Raw genomic sequence first — 25,615 nt, 5'->3', positions numbered from 1 at the left:
ACACTCATACACACACACACACACCCTTTTACCCACACACTGGAGAGTGTGGCAGTGTGCCAGGCTCAGGTTGGCATGACTCTAGTGCCCTGTGTTCCTTCTGCCCAGCCATCAGGAATGCACAGCACTGCACTGGACACTTATCCAGCTCACTTAACCGATCTGCGGGGCCAGCTTAGAAAAGAGAGGGGGAGAGAGAGAGACGTGAATAGAGAAAGAGAGATTCAGAGAAAGAAGGAGACAAGATAGTTGGAGATACAAAGAGAGTGTATATAAATGTTTGTGTGTAGTTACTTGAAAATACATGCATGCATTCAAGAATATCCAACATAGTGTTAAAACAGTAGCTGTGGGTTTTGTCTTTGCCGTGTAGAAGACTACTGCCTTTATTGCAGCTCTTTGTGTACCGTTGACGGTGACTATGTTTCCTGTAGCCGGCAGGCAATGTTCCCCTGCTCTGTACCACTCCCATGGGCCTGGGAGGGGCTCTGGAGGGAGAGACCGGCCAACCTCAAGCCCATACAGGTGAACTGCTAGCTGGGAGGAATGCAGCAGGAAGGGGGGCCTGACGCATATAGGTGTGGAGCTTTGTAACATTTAACGCCACAGGGAACAGATATTGGGGGAGGAAGGGCGTCAACACTGTTACTCACCTGAGCTGGGGAGAGGAGGAGAGGGGGAGGGAAAGAGAGAGTACAAGTTAGAGGAGGGATCAGATCGCAGCACACGCATTCTCACACACACACATTCACCCTCTCAGTGGGTCTTGGTTCACACAGGGCAGCACTCTCTCTTTCTCGCAAGCACACACACTCACACGCATCTGCAAAGAAGCAAATCTCTTCCACAAGTAGGACGGGATATAAGTCAATATTTGAATAGACTTTGCAGAAAAGAAGGAAATAAAGACAAAGTTGAGAGAGAAGAGAGAGAAGTATTGAGTTGTTCTCGTGTGTCCTGGGATTACAAAGATCCCTGGGAACTTGGAACTTGGACTTTGGGAGCGAAAGAGAAGACGAGGATTCTCTCTCTCCACTCAGGTGGATAATCATTTGACGGCCGGACAAGGAGCGAAGGCAGAAAGAAAGGATTAACCGGTTCTTAAAAAAAAATAATTGTTGGCTATCCGGACTGTGGAATCGGGAAACATTTCATGAAGAGGTTTGTTTGATCTGTCATCTTTTTCAAACAAGGTCACCAATCCTCGTAACTGGTCCTTGTTAGTTGTTTTCATGTGTCTCACCTTGAATGCCTGCTGCTGTGTGTGGGACAACATGCATGCTTTTGATAGATTCTCACAAAAACGAAAAGACAAGCCTTTATAGAGTTTATATGAGATGAGATTTTACAGTGTTTGTCACTAACCACGGTGTGTAGGTGTTTAAGCTGCTTGTTTTTGCTCAGTACAGTCTTTATGTGTGACGTTCCTGTTAGGACACTGCCATGCCTGTTTAACAAGACACAACATCAAAGAGATGTCTTCAAAGTGACAGGGTTGAAATGGAAAAGTTCAACCCGGATTCTGGAAAGTAACTGCAACGTTTGTAGTTGTATCCGACGTGCTGCGAATGCTGCAGCACTGAGTTCACTGAATCTGAAGTCTGATCTGGTCTCCTCTTGGCTTCTCCCTCAAGTTTAATACAGGAGCACTTTCTCCTCAACCGTCCTCCCACTCATTTTAAGGTGCAATTTGATAAGGCGATTGTATGGCTCAGTCTGATTGGGAGACTTTGTGTATCATAGGATTGGTCTGGGTGTTGCTGAAAAGTGATTGAACTGTCCTTATCTGTGAGACAACGGCCTGGGTACCCCTGCCCCACGCACACATGCACACACATGGCTTATGTCGACGCCCTACTCTGGAATGCTCACCTGGCAGGCGGCCATGTTATCCACAAACATTTCTGCATCTGAAATGATTTTTTAGTGTTACTTCCTTCTTATTCCCCTCCTCCCCCCTCTCTCTCTCAATTCAAAATGCTTTATTGGGATGAATGTTCAGGTTAACAATGTTGCCAAAGCAACAGCCAACAGTGAAGGGACAACATAAGTCAGTATAAACATATCATAGAATGTAATTATCATCAATCACAATCAAACAATTGTAATAATGCCCAAAAAATCCTGCCTCTTTCTCTCTCCATCTCAGTCCCTTCTCCCCGAGGTTTGAGTCTTATGACGATAGTTAGTTTAAAAGCAAGCAGAGATTTAATGTTGATCATTAAACGTTACCAGACATTCTTAGTTTACTGCTGTCATCATCAGCACCGGTAAATCACTGTGCTGTTCCTGCTGCAACTTCTGTAGGGTTCACATTCCTTGTCCCCCGGTGAATATATCTGGAGCCTGTACTCCTTTTGCTCTTCTGTTCAACCTGGTCAGTGATTCATGTACGCTTATGCACACATACACACACACACATGAACATCCATGCAAAGGCACAAACCACACACTCACATCCACACACCTACAGGACCCCCCTTGACCCCACCTGTAGCTCAAGTTCACAGTGAGGTGCTAAGTCTGCATGTTTATTCTTGCCTGTTACGGGGACGGTATTGAGGCTGGTTGGGTCGCCATCTGTGGAAGAAGAAAAATCAGTCTTCACCGACGGTGTGACTTCAGTCCTGGTTCTGGAGTTTACACGCAGTTGTCAGTTCCCCGAGTATAGAGCGACTCACACCAGACACAAGCCTCACTCCTGGGGAGTCTCCACCAGGCTTGTGACCCCCTGACTTTTACTGAGCTCCAAGTTCAACCACAGACGTAAATCCAAGCACTTAGGGGACATTTAAATATTCCGAGTAGGGAGATTCAATAATTTTGCGGTTTCTTTTCACCGAGGTCTGTTGTGCAGATGTAAGAACAGGTCGGATTTCGGGGAGGGCCAGGACCTGTGTTTACTACTGGGAAGATAACGTCTCAAGTCTCCCTCTGTCAGTACTGATCCTGCAGAACATGTGGTGCCTGCGCTGATCTGTTCTCAGCTGGAGAATCTTTGTTGTTCCCAGTCAGTGCCCCATTGGACAGATGTATATTCTGTTTGAACACTTGACCAGCTTTGTTCCGGTGCCTTCTGGCACAGTCATAGACACACATTCCAGAGCTTTTACAGTCTAAAGCGTTATTCACATCAAAAGTATCCTCAATACTTTTTGAAACACCATTGTGCTCTCTCCCTCTGCTCTCTCTCTCTCTCTCTCTCTCTCTCTCTCTCTCTCTCTCTCTCTCTCTCTCTTTCTCTCTCTCTCTCTCTCTCTCTCTCTCTCTCTCTCTCTCTCTCTCTCTCTCTCGTTTTCTCATTTTCTCTCTTTATCCCTCACTCTCTACCTCTCTCATTGTCTCCTCTCCCTCTTTCTCTCTCCCTCTTTCTCCCTTTCCTCCTCCCTATCCCCCACCCCCTGCCTGGCCCCTCATCTGGGTACTGGATGATCTGAAGCTTCTGTTTAGTGATGGTATGGAGGACATTAAAGAGCTTACCATGCCCCAGCCAGGCTCCATCTGTCTGGTTCTGGATATACTGGAGAGACTGTGGATGGAGGGGAATATCACCTCTTAATGGTGGAAGCCTCTGGAGTCTGGATCCTGGGGCGTCCTGGGGGGTCCTGGGGCCAGGTTACAGACACTTGTTCTTGGCAATACTTCTATTGTGGTTCAGAAAACGACTTTGGTGCCCATCTGAATGGGTACAGGGATGAATTGGTGGGGGGATGGGGGGAGGGGCGGGGGGCGGGGGGGCTGGTGACATCACCAGCGTCCTGGGAGTCTGAGATCCCGTGAGGAGGTAGATGTTTCAGTTTAGAGACTGTACCATGATCTGTCTTGTCTGCCTGCCTGTCTACCTGTCTGTCTGCTTGTCTGCCCATCTTTTTTTCGGACTGTTGGTCGGTCTGGAGAGAATGAACCCGGTTCTGAGGTGACGCATGGACTGTAGGCCTACATTACATCCCTAGCTCTGTCTCTCTCTTCCTCTCTGCGTCTTTCTCCCTTACGCTCTCTCTCTTTCCCTCTCAGGTCCATTTAATCCGGAAAGATGTTGCTAAATTGTGTGTGTGTGTGTCCTGTGTTGTAGGGGGGAGATGGGGAGATGGACATCACATCTCTCGGTGGGGGTTGTGCTTCTCACAGTCTTCTTCAACACCTGCTACGCAGCAACAGGTAAGAGGCTGTGATCTTCCTCACATACACCGAGGTTTTAACCTGTCTGAGGGCAGACGTCCATATAACGTCTTTTGTCAATTGTTTCCAATGTAAGCGGGCGCGGGTGTCGTCTCTGTCGCTCTTTTCAGCTCGCAAGCCATTGGCACTGAACAACAGTAAATATCTGTTATTTCGTTAGTTACTTGATTAAGTTTGCAGAGAATGTCCAAAAACTATTGTTTACGTAAGCTAATAGCTACCTAACTACTAACTAGTCTGTTTTTCTGCCTGAGAAAAACGTTATATGGACACACGCCTCGAGAATTAACTCCTGAATCATGCCTCACTATGTCACTGAATCATGAATCACTATATCACAGAATCATGAATCACTATGTTACTGAATCATTGCCATGTGAGCTATCTCCTCTTGGGTAGAGAGAAAAACATAAAAATCAGAAAAAACATCCAAATCAGTTCCAGTTCTTTTGTGGTGTGACCAGATGAATAACAGTGCAGGATACCTGTGCCAGAGGGCAGATTCAGAGTGGAAGTCTGTTCCCCCTGAGACAGGTATTCAATGGATCGTTGTTTTGGTTACGCGGCGTGACTCTCTCTTTCCCTCTATACCTCTGTCTCTTACTCTCTCTGTCTCATTCCCTCTTTTCCCCTTTCCTAACTCTCGCTCCGCCTCTCCCTCCGTCCTTCTCCTACCCCCCCCCCTCCCCTCCCTCCAGGTAACCACTGCCTGGCTACCAGGGCCAGCACCTGCTCAGCTTGTATCCAGGCAGGAAATGGCTGTGCCTACTGTCCAGATGAGGTGAGAGTCGCCCTCAGTTCTACTTCAGTATCAGAGAACAGTGGAATGGGAGAACCAATATTCACTTCTACTTTTGTGATAAAGAGCCATGGAACAGAAGAACCAATATTGAATCATAATTGAGTGGCTCATTAGAAAACAGTCAAACAGGAGAACCAATTATGAGTTTGACTGTAGACTCAAAGAATAGTGTAAAAAGGAGAACCTGTGTTCTACCTTAGTATTATACAACATCAGAAAAGGTGAACTGTTCCTCAGTTCTACAGTAGGCTCAGTTCCTCATGAAGGTCGACTGGGTGCATCCCAGGGCTCAGAGCTTTTGACTGCAGATCAAGGTTCAAATTTCCCCCTGTGGCTGCTGACTGAATTAACTCATCCAACTGTCTGGTCAGATGTTTGAAGGACAACGCTGTAACCTTCTGGAAAGCCTGGAGGCCCAAGGATGTGTTCAGACGGTGACAGCTTATAGCTCCATGGAGACAGAGAAAGTAAGCATTTACATCCTTATCCACTTTGATAAAGAATCTACACTGGTTAAAGAAATGTGATTGGTTGGTTGGTTGATTGATTCATGTCCCTTCCTCCACCTTCACCCCTCCCTCCCTCCCTCCCTCCCTCCCTCCCTCCCTCCCTCCCTCCCTCCCTCCCTCCCTCCCTCCCTCCCTCCCTCCCTCCCTCCCTCCCTCCCTCCCTCCCTCCCTCCCTCCACCACCCAACCCTCTCCCTCTCCCTTCCCCCCTCCCTCTCCCCCACCTCTCCCCCCACACCCCCTCCAGAACGAGCAGATCAACGTGGCGCTGAAGCAGTCCCAGGTGGCCCCCCAGTTGATGTCCATGTCCCTGCTGCCCGGGGAGGAGAGGCTGGTGGACCTGGAGGTGTTCGAGCCCACCAAGGGTCCTCTGGATCTTTACATCCTCATGGACTTCTCCAACTCCATGTCGGACGATCTGGCCAACCTCAAGAAGATGGGCACCAAGCTGGGTGAGGGGGATGAGGATGGAGAGAGGGTGGTCTGGTTCTGGTCAGATTGTGGTCAAGTTGTTGTTTAGCCGAGTTTGACCTTGTGTGTGTGTGTGTGTGTGTTCCCTAGCTGATCTGGTGAAGACTCTGTCAGATGACTACACCATCGGCTTCGGCAAGTTTGTAGACAAGGTGGTGGAGCCGCAGACGGACATGAGACCAGCGAAGTAGGAGCCCCCCCCCTCACACACACACACTCACCAGAAGGGCAGACACCCCCCCCCCCCTCACACACACTCACCAGGAGGGCAAACACACACGTCGCCCTCTGCTCCGGCCTCGAAAGTGTGTTTTCTTCTTCTTCCGTCTCCCTCTCTCACTCCGCCGTCTCTATTTCTCTCCCTCTCCCTCTCCCTACATCTCACCCCTGCCCTCCCTCTCTGTACCCCTTCTTTCTCACCTCTACCCCGTCCTGTCTCCTTCCCTCCCTCTCCCTCCCTCTCCCCCCTGTCTTGCCTCTCTATACTTCCTCCTCCTCCTCTTCCTCCTCCAGACTGAAGCAGCCCTGGCCGGACAGCGACCCTCCCTTCTCCTTCCAGCACAGTATCACCCTGACCAGTGACCTGTCCACCTTCACCAAGAAGCTGCAGAAGGAGAAGATATCTGGCAACCAGGACGCCCCAGAGGGGGGTTTTGACGCCATACTGCAGACCGCCGTCTGTAAGGTACAAGACCAGGGGATCATGACAGGACATTGTGTTTCAGGCAGCGGTATGCTGTGTGTGTTTATCTGGGTCGACACCTCACACCTTGAGTGTTTTGCTCATTCTTGGGCTTTCCTCCCTTCTTTTTTCCTCCCTCCTTTCTCCCTCCTTTCTCCCTCCCTTCCTCCTCCTCTCCAGGACCAGATCGGCTGGCGTAACCACAGCACCCACCTCCTGGTGTTCTCCACAGAGTCGGCGTTCCACTACGAGGCCGACGGCGCCAACGTCCTGTCGGGCATCCTGCCGCGCAACGACGAGCTGTGCCACCTGGACGCGGAGGGCAAGTACACGGAAGATACCCGGCAGGACTACCCCTCCGTCCCCACGCTGGTCCGCCTGCTGGGCAAGCACAACATCATCCCTATCTTCACCATCACCAACCACTCCTACTCCTACTACGAGGTAAGCCGGACCTTTGTACTAGCCATGGGCCTGGCCCTAGGATTGGTTCTAGAACCAGCCCTAATCCTAGCCCTGGATCACACCTACTTCAGGATAGTGGGATCTCACGAAGATATTACAAAGGCTGTGTGTGTGTGTGTGTTTTGTGTGTGTGTGTAGAAGCTACATGAATACTTCCCCATTGCTGAGCTGGGAGAGCTGGAAAATGATTCTGTCAACATCCTCAACATCCTGGAGAAAGCCTTCCAGGTGAGGCCTGACCCCAGACACACTCATCTAGAAGACACACACTCCTGGTCGAGAACATCTGCCTTCTCTCCAACACACACTCCTGGGTCTTTAATATCGGCCAAAACTGGAAATAATGTTTGTTCAATAAATGGGCTCAGATTGAATGTTGGTTGCTGACATAGTGATTGCACAGCAATGCCATGAGCTTGGTATGTATTTCACTGTATTTGCAAATAGTAATTGACCGCAATAAGCTAACTCAGCCCTATTCTAGCAGCCATGATGTTGACAAGCAAAGAATAACAGAAGGGATGCTCAATGTCGTTATTTGATGTTTCGTGCATTCTGGTGTCCTATTGGCTCCTTAATGGTGTTCCTGTTTATCCTATCAGAGTATTCGCTCTAAGATGAGTATCCGGGCAGAAGACAGTCCCAAGGCGTTTAAGGCTGAGGTGTTGACGTCTGCTGGCATCTTGGCTCAGGCTGGAACCTTCAAAGTCAAGCCTGGACAAATAGTAAGACACACATCTTCATACATACACATGCACACAGCCACACACACTTACAAATAAACAAACACAAAGACACACGTACACACCTTTTCTCTGTCGTTAACCCACATGTGAATACACACTCACAGTCTGTCTCTCTGTCCCTGTGTGTGCCAGGGCAAGTTCAAGGTGCTTGTGAAGGCCCAGGAGAAGCTAGGGGAGGTGCATGTGTGTGAGGAGCAGGTGGGCAAGCAGGACAAGGAGGGCCTGATTCGGGTCAAACCTACCACCTTCAGCACCGCGCTCAACATCAAGACTTCCATACAGTGTCCTACTTGCGCCTGTGAGAAGGTATGCATGCACACACGCTCACAGAAGCACACAAACACTTTCTAAACCCCCCCCACACACACACACAGAAACACACGCACACTCCCTTAACACGCACAAACACAGAAGCACACGCACACTCCCTTAACACGCACACACACCTTCCTCTCCAGACTCCCTCCCCCAAGGCGGTGAGATGCCATGGCAACGGTGACCTGGTCTGTGGGAAGTGCAAGTGCTACGATGGCTGGTGAGACCCTAGTAACCAGACTCACACCCGTAGTAACCTCAGACCCTGCTAACTGTACTGTTGTTATCTTAACAACGTGTCACTGTGTGTGTGTGTGTGTGTGTCATGTCTGTGTGTGCGCTGTCCCCAGGCTGGGTCCGTTCTGTAACTGTTCAGCCAGCGCGTCAGCCATCGGGGGGGCGTGCCTGGCGCCCGGGGTGACGGAGTCGTGTTCGGGGCGGGGAGACTGTCTGTGTGGGACCTGCATCTGCTACAACCCAGAGCAGTACGAAGGAGCCTTCTGCCAGTACGACCGCACCCAGTGCCAGAGATTTGGAGGCTTCCTCTGCAACGGTGAGGGACGGAGCGGGGGTGGAAGAAAGAAGGGGGGAGGGGGGGATGGAGGGGAGGAGAGAAGAGATAGGGGAGAGAGGAAGTGGTGTGGAGAAGAGAGATAGAGAGAGAGAGAGATAGAGAGAGAGAGAGAGAGAGAGAGAGAGAGAGAGAGAGAGAGATAGAAAGAGAGAGAGAGAGAGAGAGAGAGAGAGAGATTGGATTGGGAGTAGAGAGTGCATAGTGTGTATTTTAGTAACCATATGTCTAACCTTTTGTGTGTGTGTGTATCAGACCGAGGGAAGTGTTACATGGGGGAGTGTGCGTGTGAGAAAGGATGGGAGGGGCCTGCCTGTGAATGTCCACTCAGCAACCAGACCTGCATAGACAGCAAAGGGGTAAGTAGAGTACAGTATAACACAATCAAGTACAGTGGAACACAGTAGAACACAATAGAACACAGTACAACCAATGGAACTCAGTAGAACACAGTGACGGTACTACGTAACCCTGTAGAACAAAGGAACATAGCATGGCTGGCGTAAAACACTCCCTCTCTCCCTCCCTCTCTCTCAATCCCTCCCTCTCACGTTATCTCTCTCTCTCTTCTCCCACATCTCCCCCCACCCCCCCCCCCCCACCCCCCCACCCCCTCCAGGGTATGTGTAACGGGCGCGGGGTGTGTAAGTGCGGCCGGTGTGACTGCCAGGACTCGGGGCTGGCCCTCGGCTCCACCTGTGAGGCCAGCTTCCTGGCCCAGGTGGGCTCGTGCGAGGCCAAGCGCAGCTGCGTGCAGTGCCAGGCCTGGAAGACGGGCGAGAGGAAGGCCAAGGACAAGTGCGACGAGTGCAGCTTCAAGGTCGTCATGGTGGACGAGCTAAAGCCACGTAAGCGACACCGCGCATTTCTGATAGGTGGACGCGGGGGTTCCCGTTAGACTGTCGCAGATGGATTCTTCCGGACGCTGTTTGTGTAGATGACCCGACAGAGAAGTCCGCTGTTTTTCGTATGTGTTCGTCACTCCTGTGAATGTGGGTGTGTATTCCCTAACTAGGGGGGTGGTCATTGACTGTGTGTGTGTGTGTTCAGAGGAGGACGTGATCGAGGCGTGTAGTTTCCGTGACGAGGACGATGACTGTACGTACGAGTACACATTAGACTACCCAGCGGACCCCAGCTCCAAGGAGCTGGAGGTGCAGGTCCTGAAGAAGAAAGGTGAGAGGGGCCTCTCTTCCCCACATGGATGTACTATTATTTGGATTATTTCTCATTTATTTTCAGGGACAATGCACACTGATCAACAGCAAAAAACTGTAAGTGCGCCAGAGTTAGCTAGAGAGGCTCATTTTCAGCTCCTGTCCCCAGCCAGATGTTTAAAGGCAGCCTAAAATGACAAAATATCAAATAACATACTAAGGTTAAAATAAGTCAATAAGCATAGAGTAACGTAGACACACCCAGTTCACATATAAGCAACAGAAAAGTGGACCTGCAGTACAAGCGCATATGAGGCACATGACATGCATCTGAGGAACATGACATGCATCTACACGACTGTGTTTTGATTGACAACAGTAAATTTGTAAATGGGCGGGGCCAGGGTAGAGCTCAGTGGTAGAGGGTCTGCTTCCATCCAAACATTGATATTTTTGTTAAATTGTTTAAATAAAAATAAAAACATTTGTATTATTAGATTCATATCCCAATACATGGATGGACAGTGTTTGAACTATTTATGGTGGATTTATAGATGTCAATAGACAGACAATTCACCTTCAACAAGTTAAATCCCAACTCATCCTCACCTTCATGTTAACTCGAACCTGTTGAACATGAGCAGACCTCCTGTTAACAGGTTATGGATGGTAGAAACAGGGGTCTCACTAAACAAGACGTGTTGTTTTGAGGGCAGGAACTGAGATGAAGGTAGGAACTAATGTTGTGTTGGTCCGTCCCTCCAGACTGTCCCCCGGCTGGCTTCCTGTGGCTGATCCCTCTCATCATGTTCCTCATGCTGCTGCTGGGCCTGCTACTGCTCTGCTGCTGGAAGTACTGCGCCTGCTGCAAGGTACACACACACACACACACACACACATGTGTATATATATATATATATATATATATATATATATATATGTGTATATATATATATATATATATATATATATATATATATATATATATATATATATACACACACATACCCAGTATATACACACACCAAGACGACACACACATAACAACACTAAGACTATATACTGTTTGCCATATCTTTGAAGGGAGTTATAACATTCTCCTTCTCTCTCCCCTCAGAGTTGTCTGGCTCTACTGCCATGCTGTGGGAGAGGTGAGTGTGGCCGACCTACAGAAGCTTTCTCTAGCTATATGACTCTGACTCAGCTCTGAACACGTCGTATTATCTTCCTGTTTCCTGTCAGGTCGCATGGTGGGCTTTAAGGAGGATCAGTACCTGCTCCGCCAATCACTGCTCACGTCAGACCACCTGGACACGCCCCTAGTGCGCACAGGCCCGCCCAAGAGCACGGACGTGGTTCGCTGGAAGGTCACCGACAACGTCCACCGAGAAGCCAATCACCCGCTGGCGCAGGTCCAGCCCAACCCCAAAGAGACCAGTGAGTGTGGGCCTCGCTCTGCCATGGCATGGCTCGTACTGTGCATCGTTTCAACGGCTCATGGACTGACTCGGATGTTCTCTTTTCTTCTCTCTCTCTCTCTCTCTCTCTCTCTCTCTCTCTCTCTCTCTCTCTCTCTCTCTCTCTCTCTCTCTCTCTCTCTCTCTCTCTCTCTCTCTCTCTCTCTCTCTCTCTCTAGTTGCGTTCCCTCTCTCTCTCCGTCTCAACAGGTTATTTACAGACAGCTTTTCCCGCCCCGAGGCCAGGGACACCGAGGCGCTGCGCAGGGAGGTGGACAACAACGTGAGTGTGTTTGGTGTGTGTGTGTGTGACGTGTGTGTGCATGTTCTTATGTGTGTAGGTCTGTGGACTGGTACTGAAGTGTGAAGGACCAGAGTGTGGTGTTTGACTGGTCGACATGTGTTTTCTGTTCAGCTAAATGAAGTCTACAAGCAGATTCCTGGAGCACAGAAAGTTCAGAGTACCAACTTCAGGTAAGTCTGACTTTTGGCACTACTTCCTACATGTGAAAAATATGTATCAAATCTTCTCAGCGAACTAAAGTAATTATTTTAACATGGTTTTCTTGTTGTTTCAGATTACAAAGAAATGCTGGCAAAAGGTACTTATCTAATTAACACCTAAACATCAAGTACCATGCTGGTCACCCGTTGGTTTCACCCAACTCTAACTTCTCCTCTCCTCTGCAGACCGAATCACACCATAGTGGACACAGTGCTGTCGGCTCCTCGCTCTGCCTACCCCGACATCGTCAAGCTCACGCAGAAGAACGTCCAGTCTGGAAACTTCCAAGACCTCAAAGTGGTGCCAGGCTACTACACTGTGGCCACAGACAGAGGTGTGTGTGTGTGGTCTTGTTTATCATTCCTTGTGGGGACCCCACAAGTCCCCACAATGATAGTGAAACGTGAGAAACCTGACCTTGTGGGTACCTCTGGTTGGGCCCCACTAGGATAGAAAAACAAACCTTTGTGTGTATGTGTGTTATTAACCCCCCCTCCCCTCTCCAGAGGCGGCGGGGGCGGTGGAGCTGCAAGAGGGGGTGGAGTCTGTGGACGTGCACGTTCCGCTCTTCATCAAGGACGAGGATGAGGAGAAGAAGCAGCTGAGGGTGGAGGCGGTGGACGTCCCTCTGGGCATCGCCGAGGTCGGCAAACGCTTCGTCAACATCACCGTCATCAAGGAGCACGGTGAGGGCTTTACACACACACACACACACACACACACATACACACATGCACATATGCACGTACACACACGCCATGACCAGCAGAGTATGAATATTACAAATATTTCATGTTGTTCTGTGTTTTTGCTGTGTGTGTGTGTTATATGTGTGTGTGTGTGTGTGTGTCTCCGGCTCTCTCTGCGCAGCCAAGAGTGTGCTGTCCTTCCTGCAGCCGGCCTACAGCTACAGCAGGCAGGAGGGCGTGGTCAACATCCCGGTCAACAGGGACATCCTTGAGGACGGACGCACCCAGGTCACCTACCGCTCCCACGATGTCACCGCCAAGGAGCAGAGGGTGAGATGCACACACACACACACACACACACATAATGTGTACACCCACTCGAGTGACCATGTGTCCTTTTACACATTTGCACACATACTTGTTTACATGTACACACACGTGACAAAGAGCCTTAACCTGGTTTGTGTTCTGTGTATGTGTGTGTGCTCGTGTGTGTGTGTGTGTGTGTGCAGGACTATGTGCCGGTGGATGGGGATCTCTCCTATGGGCCGGGCGAGACCCAGAAGATGATTCCGGTGCGTCTATTGGAGCTGTCCGAGGGAGACAGTCTCCTAGGCGACCCACAGCAGCTCAAGCAGTTTGTCATGGACCTTAGCAACCCTCGCCAAGGCGCCAAGCTGGGACGCTACCCGCGCACCACTGTCACCATCACCGACCAGCCAGGTGGGAGTAGGGATAGCTAGCTGGTTAGTCAGGTAGTAACTAGTCCCAAGTTAGTTTGCTTCTTTGTCCGTCTTACACCCTCCCTCCCCTCGCCCAGAACCCAGCGTGGTGATGTTCAAGAAGGGCACCCAGACGTTCACGACTTCCAACCCCCAGTACAGCATCCCCGTGGTCCGCACGCGCAACCAGGAAGGCCCCGCCACCGTGCACTGGCGCTCTAAGAACGCCCCGCGCTTCCAGCTGTCCGGCCCGTTGCGCTTCGGCCCGGGGGAGACGGAGAAGAGCATCGTGATCGACCCGCGGTCCCACCCAGGCCCCGTCCAGCCCGAGGCCTTCCAGCTGGAGCTGTTCGACCCCGGCAGCAACACTGTGATCGGGGAGAGGAAGACCACGCTGGTGACCGTCACTGATGGGGGTGAGATACACTCACGCGCACACATGTTATAGGTGCACACACAGGAGACCGGACACACACTCGTGCTTTTATCCCTAACCCCCTTCTGCCCCCTCCCTCCCTGCCAGGTTCCAAGTCTCCAGAGATAGCCATGGACATGCAGCAGCTGGCTAACATCAACCAGTTAGCCTCCCCCGGGGGCCGTCTCCTGCCCCCCGCCAACGTCGAGGCCGCGGCCACCGGCCCCAAGAACATCCACCTCAACTGGGCCCCCAGCGCCGGCGCCCTGGGGTACAAGGTGAGAGAGAGGCCCTCACACAGGCAGAGGGGGAGTGGAGAGGAAGAGTGGAGAGGAGGAGGGGAGAGGAGTGCAGGAGAGGTGGAGTAGAGAGGAGTGGATAGGAGGAGTGGAGAGGAGGAGTGGAGAGGAGGAGTGGGGAGGAGTGGAGAGGAGTGGAGAGGATTGGAGAGGAGGCAGGAGAGGTGAAGGAAAAGAGAGGAGAGGAGGGTGTACAGAGAGGGAGAGGAGTGGAGAGGAGGATGAGGAAAGAGGAACCGAGGTTGAAAGGCGAGGGGAAATTAGAGGAGAGGAGGCCAGAAAAAGGCGTGTCGAGGAGAAGATCATGAAACGAGTTGTACTTTCTGTGAGAACTATTTGTTTGGATGAACAGCATCTGCCCAATGAATGACAAAATGTCAAACGGTGTGAAGGAGCGGTAGAAATGACGAGGCTGATTCCTCTGAGCAGGTGAAGTACTGGATCTACGGTGACCGCGAGGACGAAGCCAAGGTGTTGGACGTGAAGACAAACCAGGCGGATCTGACCGGCCTCTACCCCTTCTGCGACTACGAGACGCGCGTGTGCGCCTACAACGCCATGGGGGACGGCCACTTTGGCAACATGGTGCCCTGCCAGACCCTGGAGGATGGTGGGTCCTCCTCCGCGCCGCCCTCACCTGACCTCCTTCATCCTTCATCCTCTCCTGTCTTCCTCACGTCCTCTCCTGTCCTCCTCACTGCCTCACCTGTCCTCCTCACCTGTTTTCCTCACCTCCTCACCTGACCTCCACACGGACAGGAGGTGTGTAATTGTAGTTGTAGTCCTCTCATGGACTGGAATTGCGTTTTGGAAGTTGTAGTTTTCTTGGGCACTGGAGGTGTCTTGGTGGTTGTAGTCTGCTTCATTTTCTTGTCTGCTTGTTTTCTTTGTTATTGACTTACTCCCCCTTTCCCCTCCCTCCCTCACTCTCTTTCCCCTTTCCTCTACTCCTGTCCCCCCTCTCTTCTCAACCCCTCCTCTCCCCCTCCAGTCCCCAGTGAACCAGGTCGACTGGCCTTCAACGTCATCAGCCCAACTGTCACTCAGGTGAGCTGGGGGGAGCCCGCCGAGACCAACGGCGTCATCACAGCCTACGAGGTCATCTACACACCCATCGACGACCACAGGAGTGAGTGACCAATCGCACGCCCTCAACTCACAACTGCCAAAGTTATTGGAGGTTTTTCCTCTGAATCGTTCTCCTCCCGCCATGTTGTATGGTTGTGTGATCGGTAGGCCATTCGGTTCATGTCTCACAACGTCACGTAAGGGTCAACCACAGTATTTAAAAATGCCTTTACCTCCTCTAACCCCCTCACCCCCCCACCCACCCCGGTCTCCACACACACACACAGAGGCGTCAGGAGCAGCAAAGAAGATCAAGATTGACAACCCTAAGAAGCGCATGCTGCTGATTGAGAACCTGCAGAGTGCCCAGACGTACTGCTACAAGGTCCGGGCCCAGAACAGCATTGGCTGGGGGCCCTACAGGGACGCCACCATCAACCTGGCCTCCCAGCCCAGCAGACCCCTCTCCAGTGAGTATGGAGGCTGAGGCAGCCCGGCTGCTCTGCCGGGCCCGGCCCTCTGAGCCGCGACGTGGGCGGAGGGTGTCGTCAGAGACGGGGGGAGGGAAGTTTGGGTTCGATCGAGTTGATCGGGTTTCCCCCCGGGTCCATTGGGGCTGTTATTTGACTCGTCGTTCTCTTTCTCTCCTCGTCCATCCCTCTCCCCCATCCATATTTCTCTCTCCCTTTCCCCCTCTCCCCCATTCTCTCCCCCTCTCTCTTCCCCTGTGTCCCTCCCCCTCTTCCCCTCCCTCCCTCCCTCCCCCCTCTCCCCTCCCTCTTCCTCCCTTCCCCCCCCCTCCCCAACCCTCTCTCCCCCCCCCCCCCCCCCCCGCCTCAGTCCCTATCATCCCAGACATCCCCATCATCGACGCGGAGGCGGGAGACGAGTACGACGGCTTCCTCATGTACAGCAGCGAGGTCCTCAAGACTCCGACGGGCTCCAAGCAGCCCAGCGTCACCGACGAAGGTGGGTGCCCGTCAGCCGGCCGTCACGCCGTCCCCCTTCCTCTCGGCCACTCCTCCAATGTTCCTACGGTGTGACCCCGAACAGATGGTCTGTCTGTCAGGGGTTGTAGACGACAGGAAGTCGATTCGGTCGTGAAATCGGTGTTTTGGGTGTATTTTAACGTGTGTCTTGGGAGATCTTTGTCTGGTTCAAAAGGGGTATGACGGGATGGCTATTTGCACGCAGCCTTGGTCTCGCTGTTGATATATTCACTTCCTGTGTCCCGTTTCCTGTGTCTGAGGCCAACGGCGGCCATGACAGTGTTGTGTTGTTGGCCCTCTGGAGGATCTGTGTTGTTCAGATGTCAGAGAGTGATTAACTATGTGACGATGCCTACTGTGTGTTGCTGTTTCCACACGCCCGAGGGAGAGAATGAGGCCCTCATCTATCATGGGTCTATCTTCGGCAGCGCAGCCCTCTGCATCCAGACAGAAAGAAAGAGAGTAGTCACCAGTCAGTGATGAATGAGAGAGATGCTTTCTTCCTCCTCCTCCACCCTCCTCTTTTTCTCTTTCCTTCTCTATTCTATTCTTCTCTCTCCCTCTCGTTCAGTTCCTCTCTCTCTCTCTCTCTCTCTCTCTCTCTCTCTCTCTCTCTCTCTCTCTCTCTCTCTCTCTCTCTCTCTCTGTGTCTGTCCACGTCTCTCTCTCTCTCCCTCCTCCCTCTCTTGTATTGAGTCTGTGTCGTCTTTGTTGGCTCGTCTCTGTGTCCCGAATGTGCTAGCCAGTCTCGCTCCGAGCGCCTCATCTCTCCGTCTCCCTTCGGTCATCTCTGCTTCAGCCGCGCACACAGAGCAAACCGCCTCCTTCCCTCCTTCCTCTCGTTCTCTCGCTTCCCCTCACCCGTATCTCCACCCATCCCTGGAGTCCACAAACTTGTGTTTATGCGGGCAACACGTCACAGCTTTCACTGTTGACACCAAACCCGACCCCGTGGTCGGGGTCCTTCTCGGAAATCAATTCCACGGGACATTCAGATGAGTTGGCTGTCAGCCCTGTCCCTCGGGGACTGTGCATTCCTGTGCTGTGTCCGTCACCTAGCTAGCCCATCAGCCCATCCAACCTGCCCTCCAACCCTGCTCCTGCCTGCCTCTCCCCCCTCCACCCCTCCACCCCTCCACCCCACCGTTACAAGGCTTGCGCTGGAAGCATGTCAAGTTGGTGGGCTCAGAGCTGGACCTGCGCCAGGTGTCCTGGAAAAAGCAGGTGGACGTCTTCCACCACCATCGCCTCAGCTCCGACACAGAGGCCAGCGTCGACGACGGCCCTCAGCCCAGCCAGACACACCCACCCCAGCCAGGTGAAGATCGCCCCGCTCCCGAAACCTTCCTGCCCTGCCCGCCTTACCCTGACAGACAGACAGACAGGTAGACAGGTAGACCAGCTGTCGGACAGGCATGCTGACAGACAGACAGACAGACAGACAGGCTGACAGACAGACGGCATGCCACTTTGCTAGCGCTCACGGATGGCACAGGTCCAATTCATCTGCTGTTCCTTCCTGCCCACATCATCTGTTTTTACTCCCCGGGTGCCACCTCCTCCCCCCGCCCCTACACCCCAGCCTCGCTGAGCCCCTGTTTTCACCCTGACCCTCCCGTCCTCTCGGGAGGGCCCTCCAGACATCAACTGCCCCACCTCCAGTTGATGCTCATGGTGTCTCAGGTGTGTCAGTTCTCTCCCCCATGCTGCCTGAGGGGCTGTGCAGGCAGCACGCAGGGCTTGCCTCTGAGGTGGAGTGGTCGTACGTCTCCGATCTCGCAGACTGAGATGAACTCTCCTGTCGCTCGTTGTCCGCAGACATCGTTTCCCTTTGTCAGTATGTTTGGGTGTTTTCATTCGTATTTATTTGCACTTGTTTTGCTCCGGAACACCTCTCGAATCCTGTCTCTGTTCGGTGTTCCGGAGTGTTCCGCGTTCTCGAATGTTCCTTCTGGTTCTGCTGGCTTCTCGGAATGTTGTCCTTTCTCTCGCTCTCGTTCTCTCTTTTTGGTTCACTCACAGTCCTGGTTGTCCTACCCCCTCCCCTTCCTCCTCTCCCCCTATGGTGTTTTCCAGACCCGATGATGAACGGGAAGTGGGACCAGAGCTTCCTGTTTCCGGGGGGAGCAGGATCCGGATCCGTGTCGTCCAGCTACGGACAGCATTCCCCCTACTCCACCCTGAGCACCGGCTCTAACCACCAAGCTGGGGCAGGTGGGGTTGTGAACCTGGGGGGCAACTCCACGTTCAGCTACGGACAGCATTCCCCCTACTCCACCCTGAGCCCCGGTTCTAACCACCGAGCTGGGGCAGGTGGGGTTATGAACCTGGGGGGTACCTCCACCTCCACCACCACCTACATGTCTGGACAAGGTAGGGATCGGCACCACCCTCAGACCAACATGTTTTTGTTTACATGGTGAATTTGCTCGTCGTGTGATTTTACAGTAATTCCAGCTGAAGCTGAATGTTTTCTATCGTGGGATTCTTTGATTTCCAGTTGGAAGTATTCAAATGATGTGGAAAATTGCGCCAAAATCTAAATACGTTTGTGTGAGGCGTAGGGAACGAAGGATCTCTTTGTTTTTCCTCAACTCTCCCTCAACTCTCCCTCAACTCTTCCTGAACTCTCCCTCAACTCTCCCTCAACTCTTCCTGAACTCTCCCTCAACTCTCCCTCAACCCACCAGGAGGAACAACCTACGGCAGACAGGAGATGATGATCGGAGGAGGCACACGCACACAGGAAGTTGTCATGAGGAAACGGTCGGAGAACAGAGGTTACTATGACGAGAACATCAGGGATTCCATCGTCATGGGAGACATGCAGAGTGGATTCACCGACAGCCATAGTAAGTGATTTTGAGGGTGGTGTCGTTCCTCGAGCATGGTTCCTCTGATGGTTTGTACCAGACTGCTCTCCCAAGAAAAATACTTTTTGAAGTTGCATCAGACCACATACTTTCTCCAGAACTCAATATATATAAAGACACAAAACATTCAACTATATTTGAGGATGAATTGTTGACCAAAAAAACTACAGTAACAAAATGTTGACCAAATCACAAGTTACTGCCCTTATGCTTGGGAGGGCAGTATGGAGTTCTGTGTCTGGTCAGACTGGTTCAGATTGGTTCAGACCAGTTCAGGCCAGACCCTGGAGTATTGGGCAGATTTGGGGGCATCCTGCATTGTCCGGACTGACTGTGTGAGTATGTGCATGTAGCAGGCTTGGATAATTCTGGGTTTGTTGGCTGTACAGCACTCAGCTTGTCTACCTTGCAGAAGCTGCGCTCACTGTCGCCCTTTCTCCTCCTGTTCCTTCTTCCTTTGCCGCCCCCTCCTCCTTCTCCTCTTCCTTCTCTTCCTCCTCCTTCTTCTCCTCCTCCTTCTCTTCCTCCTCCTTCTTCTCCTCCTCCTTCTCTCCCTCCGCCTCTTCATCTTCCTTCTTCTCATCTTCCTTCTCGTCCTCAATCTTTTCCTCCTCCCTCTCCTCTTCTCACTCCCTGTCTGTCATTATCTCTCTCCCACTATTCCACTTTCCCCTCCTCCTTCCTCCTTCCTTCTTCCCTTTACCCTCCTCTCCTTCTCTTGCTCTCCTTCCTTCCTTCCTCCCCCCTCTCTTGCTCTCCTCCCTCTTCCCCTCCTCCCCTCCTATCTCTCTTGCTCTCCTCCCTCCTCCCCTCCTCCCCTCTTCCCCTCGTCCCCTCCTCCCCTCCTCCCTCTCTTGCTCTCCTCCCTCCTCCCCTCCTCCCCTCTTCCCCTCGTCCCCTCGTCCCCTCCTCCCTCTCTTGCTCTCCTCCCCTCCTGCCCTCCTCCCCTCCTCCCCTCCTCCCCTCCTCCCCTCCTCCCCTCCTCCCCTCCTCCCCTCCTCCCTCTCTTGCTCTCCTCCCTCCTCCCCTCCTCCCCTCCTCCCCTCGTCCCCTCCTCCCTCTCTTGCTCTCCTCCCTCCTCCCCTCCTCCCCTCCTCCCCTCCTCCCCTCCTCCCCTCCTCCCCTCCTCCCCTCCTCCCCTCCTCCCCTCCTCCCCTCCTCCCTCTCTTGCTCTCCTCCCTCTTCCCCTCCTCCCCTCCTATCTCTCTTGCTCTCCTCCCTCCTCCCCTCCTCCCCTCTTCCCCTCGTCCCCTCGTCCCCTCCTCCATCTCTTGCTCTCCTCCCTCCTCCCCTCCTCCCCTCCTCCCCTCCTCCCCTCCTCCCCTCCTCCCTCTCTTGCTCTCCTCCCTTCTTCCCTCTCCTCCGCTGCTCTCTGGCTCCCAGCGCTCCCAGGTAGCTTTGGCTACGGTGTCTCTCAGAGCCAGTACGGCTTCAGCCTGGCCCAGGGCTCGCGGGCCAGGACCCAGTCTGAGGACATCAACGATGCCCTTCTCAACCTGGACAGGGTTATCCAGGGTGAGTCCGTCTGGGGACCGACACGGGCCGCAGCAGAACCCTTGGTAGAACCCTCTGTAGAACCCAGTTCACACACCAGTAGAACCCTCAGTAGTACTACCTTCACAACATTTTTATACCATTGGGACAGATTTCGTCCTCAATGGAACTAACCCAGTTGGATCTCTCTTTCTCTCTCCATCTCTCTCTCACTCTCCCTCTCTCTATCCCTCTCTCTATCTCTCTCTCTCTACCTGTCCGTCCTCTCTCTCTCTCCCTCCATCCTTCTCTCTCCTCCTCCCTGAGCTCAGCATCTAACCCCCGGGCAGAACCCCCACAACCTCACACCTCTCTCTGACCTTTAACCCCTGCCCTCTGTGTGCCCCCCCCCCCCCTCCCCACAGACTCCAGGATGACCCCAGGGGTGCCAGAGACGCCCACCAGGCTAGTGTTCTCCGCCCTGGGCCCCACGGCCCTCAAGGTCAGCTGGCAGGAGCCCCACTGTGAGAGGGATGTCCTGGGATACTGTGTTCTCTACCAGCTCCTCAATGGAGGTAGGCCCACACAAACTTATAGATGATATCCATCTGGCTGGACTCTGCCTTATCTGTTGTTTTACACTATATTGTGCTTTGTGCCGTTTGGGGAGTAATAAAGGGTTGTTTTATGTTGTTGTGATTTTGGAATATTTTGAGGCGCCATGATGAACAACTTCTTGTGTTTAAGAGAGTTTGGGATTATCTATAATATAAAAATATCAACCAACACGTAAATGATAAACACAATTTCAAATGAGATTTGACACGTAGCTTATTCAATATTTAATAAATGTATTAGAAACATACCTTACTGTAATATAGGCCTGCTGTAAAATGATTGTCAAAATTGTTTTAAAAAGAAGATATTGACGGTGTAATGTGTCTCTCCAGGTGAGATGGAACGCATCGAGGTGCCTAACCCCTCGGAGAACTCTGTGGTGGTGCAGGACCTGCTGCCCAACCAGTCCTACCTGTTCAAGGTGAAGGCCCAGAGCCAGGTGGGCTGGGGCCCGGAGAGGGAGGGCGTCATCACCATCGAGTCTGCCGTGGACCCCAGGAGCCCCCTCAGCCCCATGCCAGGTACCACCACCCTCAAACCTTAACCTTGTCCACCTGGTCTCACCTGGTCTCACCTGGTCTTACCTGGTCTCACCTGGTCTCACCTGGTCTTACCTGGTCTTACCTGGTATTACCTGGTCTTACCTGGTCTCACCTGGTATTACCTGGTCTTACCTGGTCTCACCTGGTCTCACTTGGTCTTACCTGGTCTCACCTGGTCTTACCTGGTCTCACCTGGTCTTACCTGGTATTACCCGGTCTTACCTGGTCTCACCTGGTCTTACCTGGTCTCACCTGGTCTTACCTGGTCTTACCTGGTATTACCTGGTCTTACCTGGTCTCACCTGGTCTTACCTGGTCTTACCTGGTCTCACCTGGTCTTCCCTGGTATTACCTGGTCTTACCTGGTCTCACCTGGTCTTACCTGGTATTACCTGGTCTTACTTGGTCTCACCTGGTATTACCTGGTCTTACCTGGTCTCACCTGGTCTTACCTGGTCTCACCTGGTCTTACCTGGTATTACCTGGTCTTACCTGGTCTCACCTGGTATTACCTGGTCTTACCTGGTCTCACCTGGTCTTACCTGGTCTCACCTGGTATTACCTGGTATTACCTGGTCTCACCTGGTCTTACCTGGTATTACCTGGTCTCACCTGGTCTTACCTGGTCTCACCTGGTATTACCTGGTATTACCTGGTCTCACCTGGTCTTACCTGGTATTACCTGGTCTCACCTGGTCTTACCTGGTCTCACCTGTCCAGCTGGCCTCCCCCCCTCTCTCCTGCTCCCTACTTCAAGACACTTTATCACAGCAAACTTGTACTCTTAATTACTAATGTTCCTCTATCCTCCCCCCTCCTCCCCTCCACTCCTCTTCCTCCTGTCCTCCCCCTCTCCTTCTCTCCTCTTTCCTCCCCCCCTCCCCTCCCCAGGCTCTCCCTTCACCCTGAGCACCCCCAGCGCTCCGGGCCCCCTGGTCTTCACAGCTCTGAGTCCGGAGGCGCTGCAGCTGAGCTGGGACAAGCCTCGCAAGCCCAACGGAGACATCCTGGGCTACGTGGTCACCTGTGAGCAGCTGCACGGTGGAGGTGAGACCACCAGGGGGCAGACACACCACATAGACACACCACATAGACACACATACCAGATATACAGATATACATATATACAGATACACAGATATACAGATACACAGATAGATAGATAGATAGATAGATAGATAGATAGATAGATAGATAGATAGATAGGTAGATGGATGGATGGATGGATGGATGGATATATAGATAGATGGATGGATGGATGGCTATTATGCCAACATGATTTGCAACAAGTACAGGTCCATTCAAACGCCTTACTGTGTTGCCTAGGTGAAGTGCGGACCTTCCAGGTGAGCGGAGACAGCTCTGAGACCAGCCTGACTGTTCCAGACCTGAGTGAGAACATGCCCTACAAGTTCAAGGTTCAGGCCCGGACCACGCAGGGCTTTGGGCCGGAGAGAGAGGGCATCATCACCATCGAGTCTCAGGATGGAGGTGAGTAGAAAACTGTCCGACTAGTTCAGACCGGTTCAGACCAGTTCCAGAGCCGGGGGTTTCATAGATATATTTGTGTCCATCGTCGCCTGGAAACATTTCAAAGGTTTGAAGGTTCGAGAGAGTTGTCTCAACCCTCTCTTCCTCCCACCCTGCCCCTTCCCTTACACCTCTCTGCACCCACTTCCTCCCTTTCCTCTCTCTCTCTTTCCCCCTCTCTTCTGCTCCATCCCTCCGTCTCCCCGCCCCTCCCTTCTCCCTCCCTTCTCCCTCCTGTCTCCCCTGTGCTCTCCATCGCCCCCTTCAGGCACCATGTCTCAGTACAGTGGCCAGGGCATGCACAGCACCATGAGGGAGGTGTTCCAGATGCCCACGGAGGTCAGCACGCGGACCAATGTCTCCCACACCTCCTTCAACGAGCCCTACTTCTCCACAGGTGTGTGGCTCGTGCGGCATCACTCACTCACTCAGATGCCCGCCAACAAAAAAACACCTTGTGTCTGATCGGTTTGTGTGTTCATGTTCTCTGTCTTGATCTCTCTCTTCATCCCTCTGTCTCTTTTTTCTCTCTGTCTTCCCTCGCATCTCTTTTTTTTCTTCTTCTTCTCTCTCGCTCTCGAAATTCTTTATTTCTCATTTTCCTCCCACCCTCTCCCCCTTTCGCTCTTATTCTTTATCCCTCCCTCCCTCCCAGATGGTATGACGATGACGTCCCAGCTCACAGAGACCAGCGGCATGGTGACGCGTCACATGACCAAGGAGGTGGTCCAGCGCAGCATGGTGTCTGGCTCCAGCGTCACCAAGAAGGTGGAGCGCTTCTACGAGGCCTGAGGTCACAGGTCACATCCAAGATGGCCGCCGCAACACCCTTACAGGGATGGAGGGAGGGATCCTATGAGTGGATGGTGCGTCGTTGTTATGAGTCGAAGAATGGATAGGAGTTAAGTGTGTGTGTGCGTGTGTGCGTGTATTCCACACAAGCCTGTGTTTGTTTGTGCCTGCAAGGAAATATTCTTTCAGCTCCTGAAAACAAGTGTGTGAGTTGTTCAGGTCCTACCTCCTAAAAATCTGTTACATAGTGTCCACTGCCCTGTCTTCAGTCACGGCAATCATTTACATCTTGGCATTCTTCTGTTCCTCAAGAACTGGCTTCTTTGGTATCAATTCGCACACGCATGCAAAAAACGACTCCCTTGTATAGCAAAATATATTTTTATTGCGTGTGTGATTACTTCTTGTTTATTATCACCCTCTGCTGGTTGTAAATGGAATTACGCTCAGGGGCCTCCGTTTTAGTCTAACCCTGTAAATCCAGAGGAGGTACTGCGACAATCCCTCGTGGCTTGCCTCTCCTAGTCTTCTCTCCATGTCTTTTTGTAATAATATTTAATAGAGAGAGATGTGCTTGGTGGGGGGGGGGGTCTATGATCATCACTCCTTCACCCCTTAGAGGAGACCAGCTCCCAGACCAGCAACAAGATCAGGAAGAAAAAGCCATTTTAGTCTTTTGAGATTCACCCCAAGGTGACAAGGTCTTTGTCCCTCTCTGACACACACCCTGAGAGGCGGAGATTAGCTGTGTGTGTGTGTTTGTGTGTGTGTGTGTGTGTTCGGGGGGGGGGGGGGGGGTGAGAGATTGAGTGAGTGAGAGAAAGATTTTTGAGACACTGAGGTCCAGTTTACTTCCTGAATACTCCACCCATGACTTCTACAACAGAAAGTAACAGGAATATGAGATTGTGTTAGGGCTTTTAAATGTTAAAACTGGAAAAATTATTCTATTTTATATTTTCATATCAGATATAAATATAAATCACATTTGATTTGAAAAGCTTCCTTTTGCTTTCTGTTCTGTGAGTGTTTTGTATTATATGATATTGGGGAAAACATATATGAAATTAAAGTAAAGAATGCTATATTTGTTTTGTATTTAAACCACAGAAAACTGACTTTTAAGCCAAATACTTTATTGCAGTTTTTGTGTAAAATGTTTTCCTTTGTGTTAAATTCTTGCTACATTTTGTTTACTAAAGATACTTTCATTATATAGAGATCATGTAACATTGCCAAAAAATTGCATATGCATGTGTCATATTTCAATGTGCTATTTCATTCAGTATTTCAACTACTGCTCAAAACCTTTCAGTACAAGAAAGTGTCAGAAATTTTGATTTTAACTGGTTCAGATCATTGAAGGTGTTGAGACAAGAGGATTGTATTATTATATCCATTGTGATTTTTACATGTGGTTATTTCCTTTATTCAAAATGCTTGTGATTGTAAAGACTTGCTGAGCTTTTTAAGGCAAACGTGTTTTTTTTTCTCTCCATTATTTCATTAAAACCTGTTTAGGTAAACGTCTTCATCATACAGTAGATGCATCAGTCACTGAGTTTAACATTCATGTATTAGGTACCAAACATCTAAATGGTCTTAATCGTCATTTGGCTTCATGTAATTTGTAATTTGCACTTAATAAAGGTTCAGGAAAAACAGTTTGTTTTGTGATGTATGTTAACAATTGTAAAAACGACACAAAAAAGGGTCCAGTTTGGTGATTTATTGACGACTGAAAAAG

General features: G+C 51.5%; 1 protein-coding gene across 1 annotated transcript; it reads left to right on the top strand.

The window, feature by feature from the left end:
* Positions 1 to 747: 747 nt before the first annotated feature.
* itgb4 (integrin, beta 4) lies at positions 748 to 25,532 on the top strand. Its single transcript, XM_084670625.1, has 41 exons — positions 748 to 1,161; positions 4,073 to 4,158; positions 4,878 to 4,960; positions 5,353 to 5,448; positions 5,737 to 5,941; positions 6,051 to 6,147; positions 6,474 to 6,645; positions 6,823 to 7,086; positions 7,246 to 7,335; positions 7,710 to 7,832; positions 7,986 to 8,159; positions 8,312 to 8,388; positions 8,519 to 8,721; positions 8,995 to 9,098; positions 9,359 to 9,587; positions 9,790 to 9,915; positions 10,662 to 10,768; positions 11,014 to 11,047; positions 11,139 to 11,333; positions 11,533 to 11,636; positions 11,769 to 11,827; positions 11,932 to 11,955; positions 12,044 to 12,192; positions 12,365 to 12,544; positions 12,729 to 12,877; positions 13,060 to 13,270; positions 13,368 to 13,685; positions 13,793 to 13,962; positions 14,413 to 14,593; positions 14,975 to 15,112; positions 15,339 to 15,521; positions 15,892 to 16,020; positions 18,117 to 18,413; positions 18,731 to 18,892; positions 20,297 to 20,428; positions 20,812 to 20,961; positions 21,337 to 21,525; positions 22,438 to 22,593; positions 22,873 to 23,037; positions 23,345 to 23,473; positions 23,732 to 25,532. Exons 1-41 carry the CDS (start codon positions 1,154 to 1,156, stop codon positions 23,866 to 23,868), a joined length of 5,985 nt encoding a protein of 1,994 aa, XP_084526751.1. The 5' UTR covers positions 748 to 1,153; the 3' UTR covers positions 23,869 to 25,532.
* Positions 25,533 to 25,615: the final 83 nt, after the last annotated feature.

This window comes from Hypomesus nipponensis, chromosome 13, assembly GCF_054491055.1.
Source record: "Hypomesus nipponensis isolate SF chromosome 13, ASM5449105v1, whole genome shotgun sequence".
NCBI classification, from domain to species: domain Eukaryota; kingdom Metazoa; phylum Chordata; class Actinopteri; order Osmeriformes; family Osmeridae; genus Hypomesus; species Hypomesus nipponensis.
This window is presented reverse-complemented; position numbering and strand designations above follow the sequence as displayed.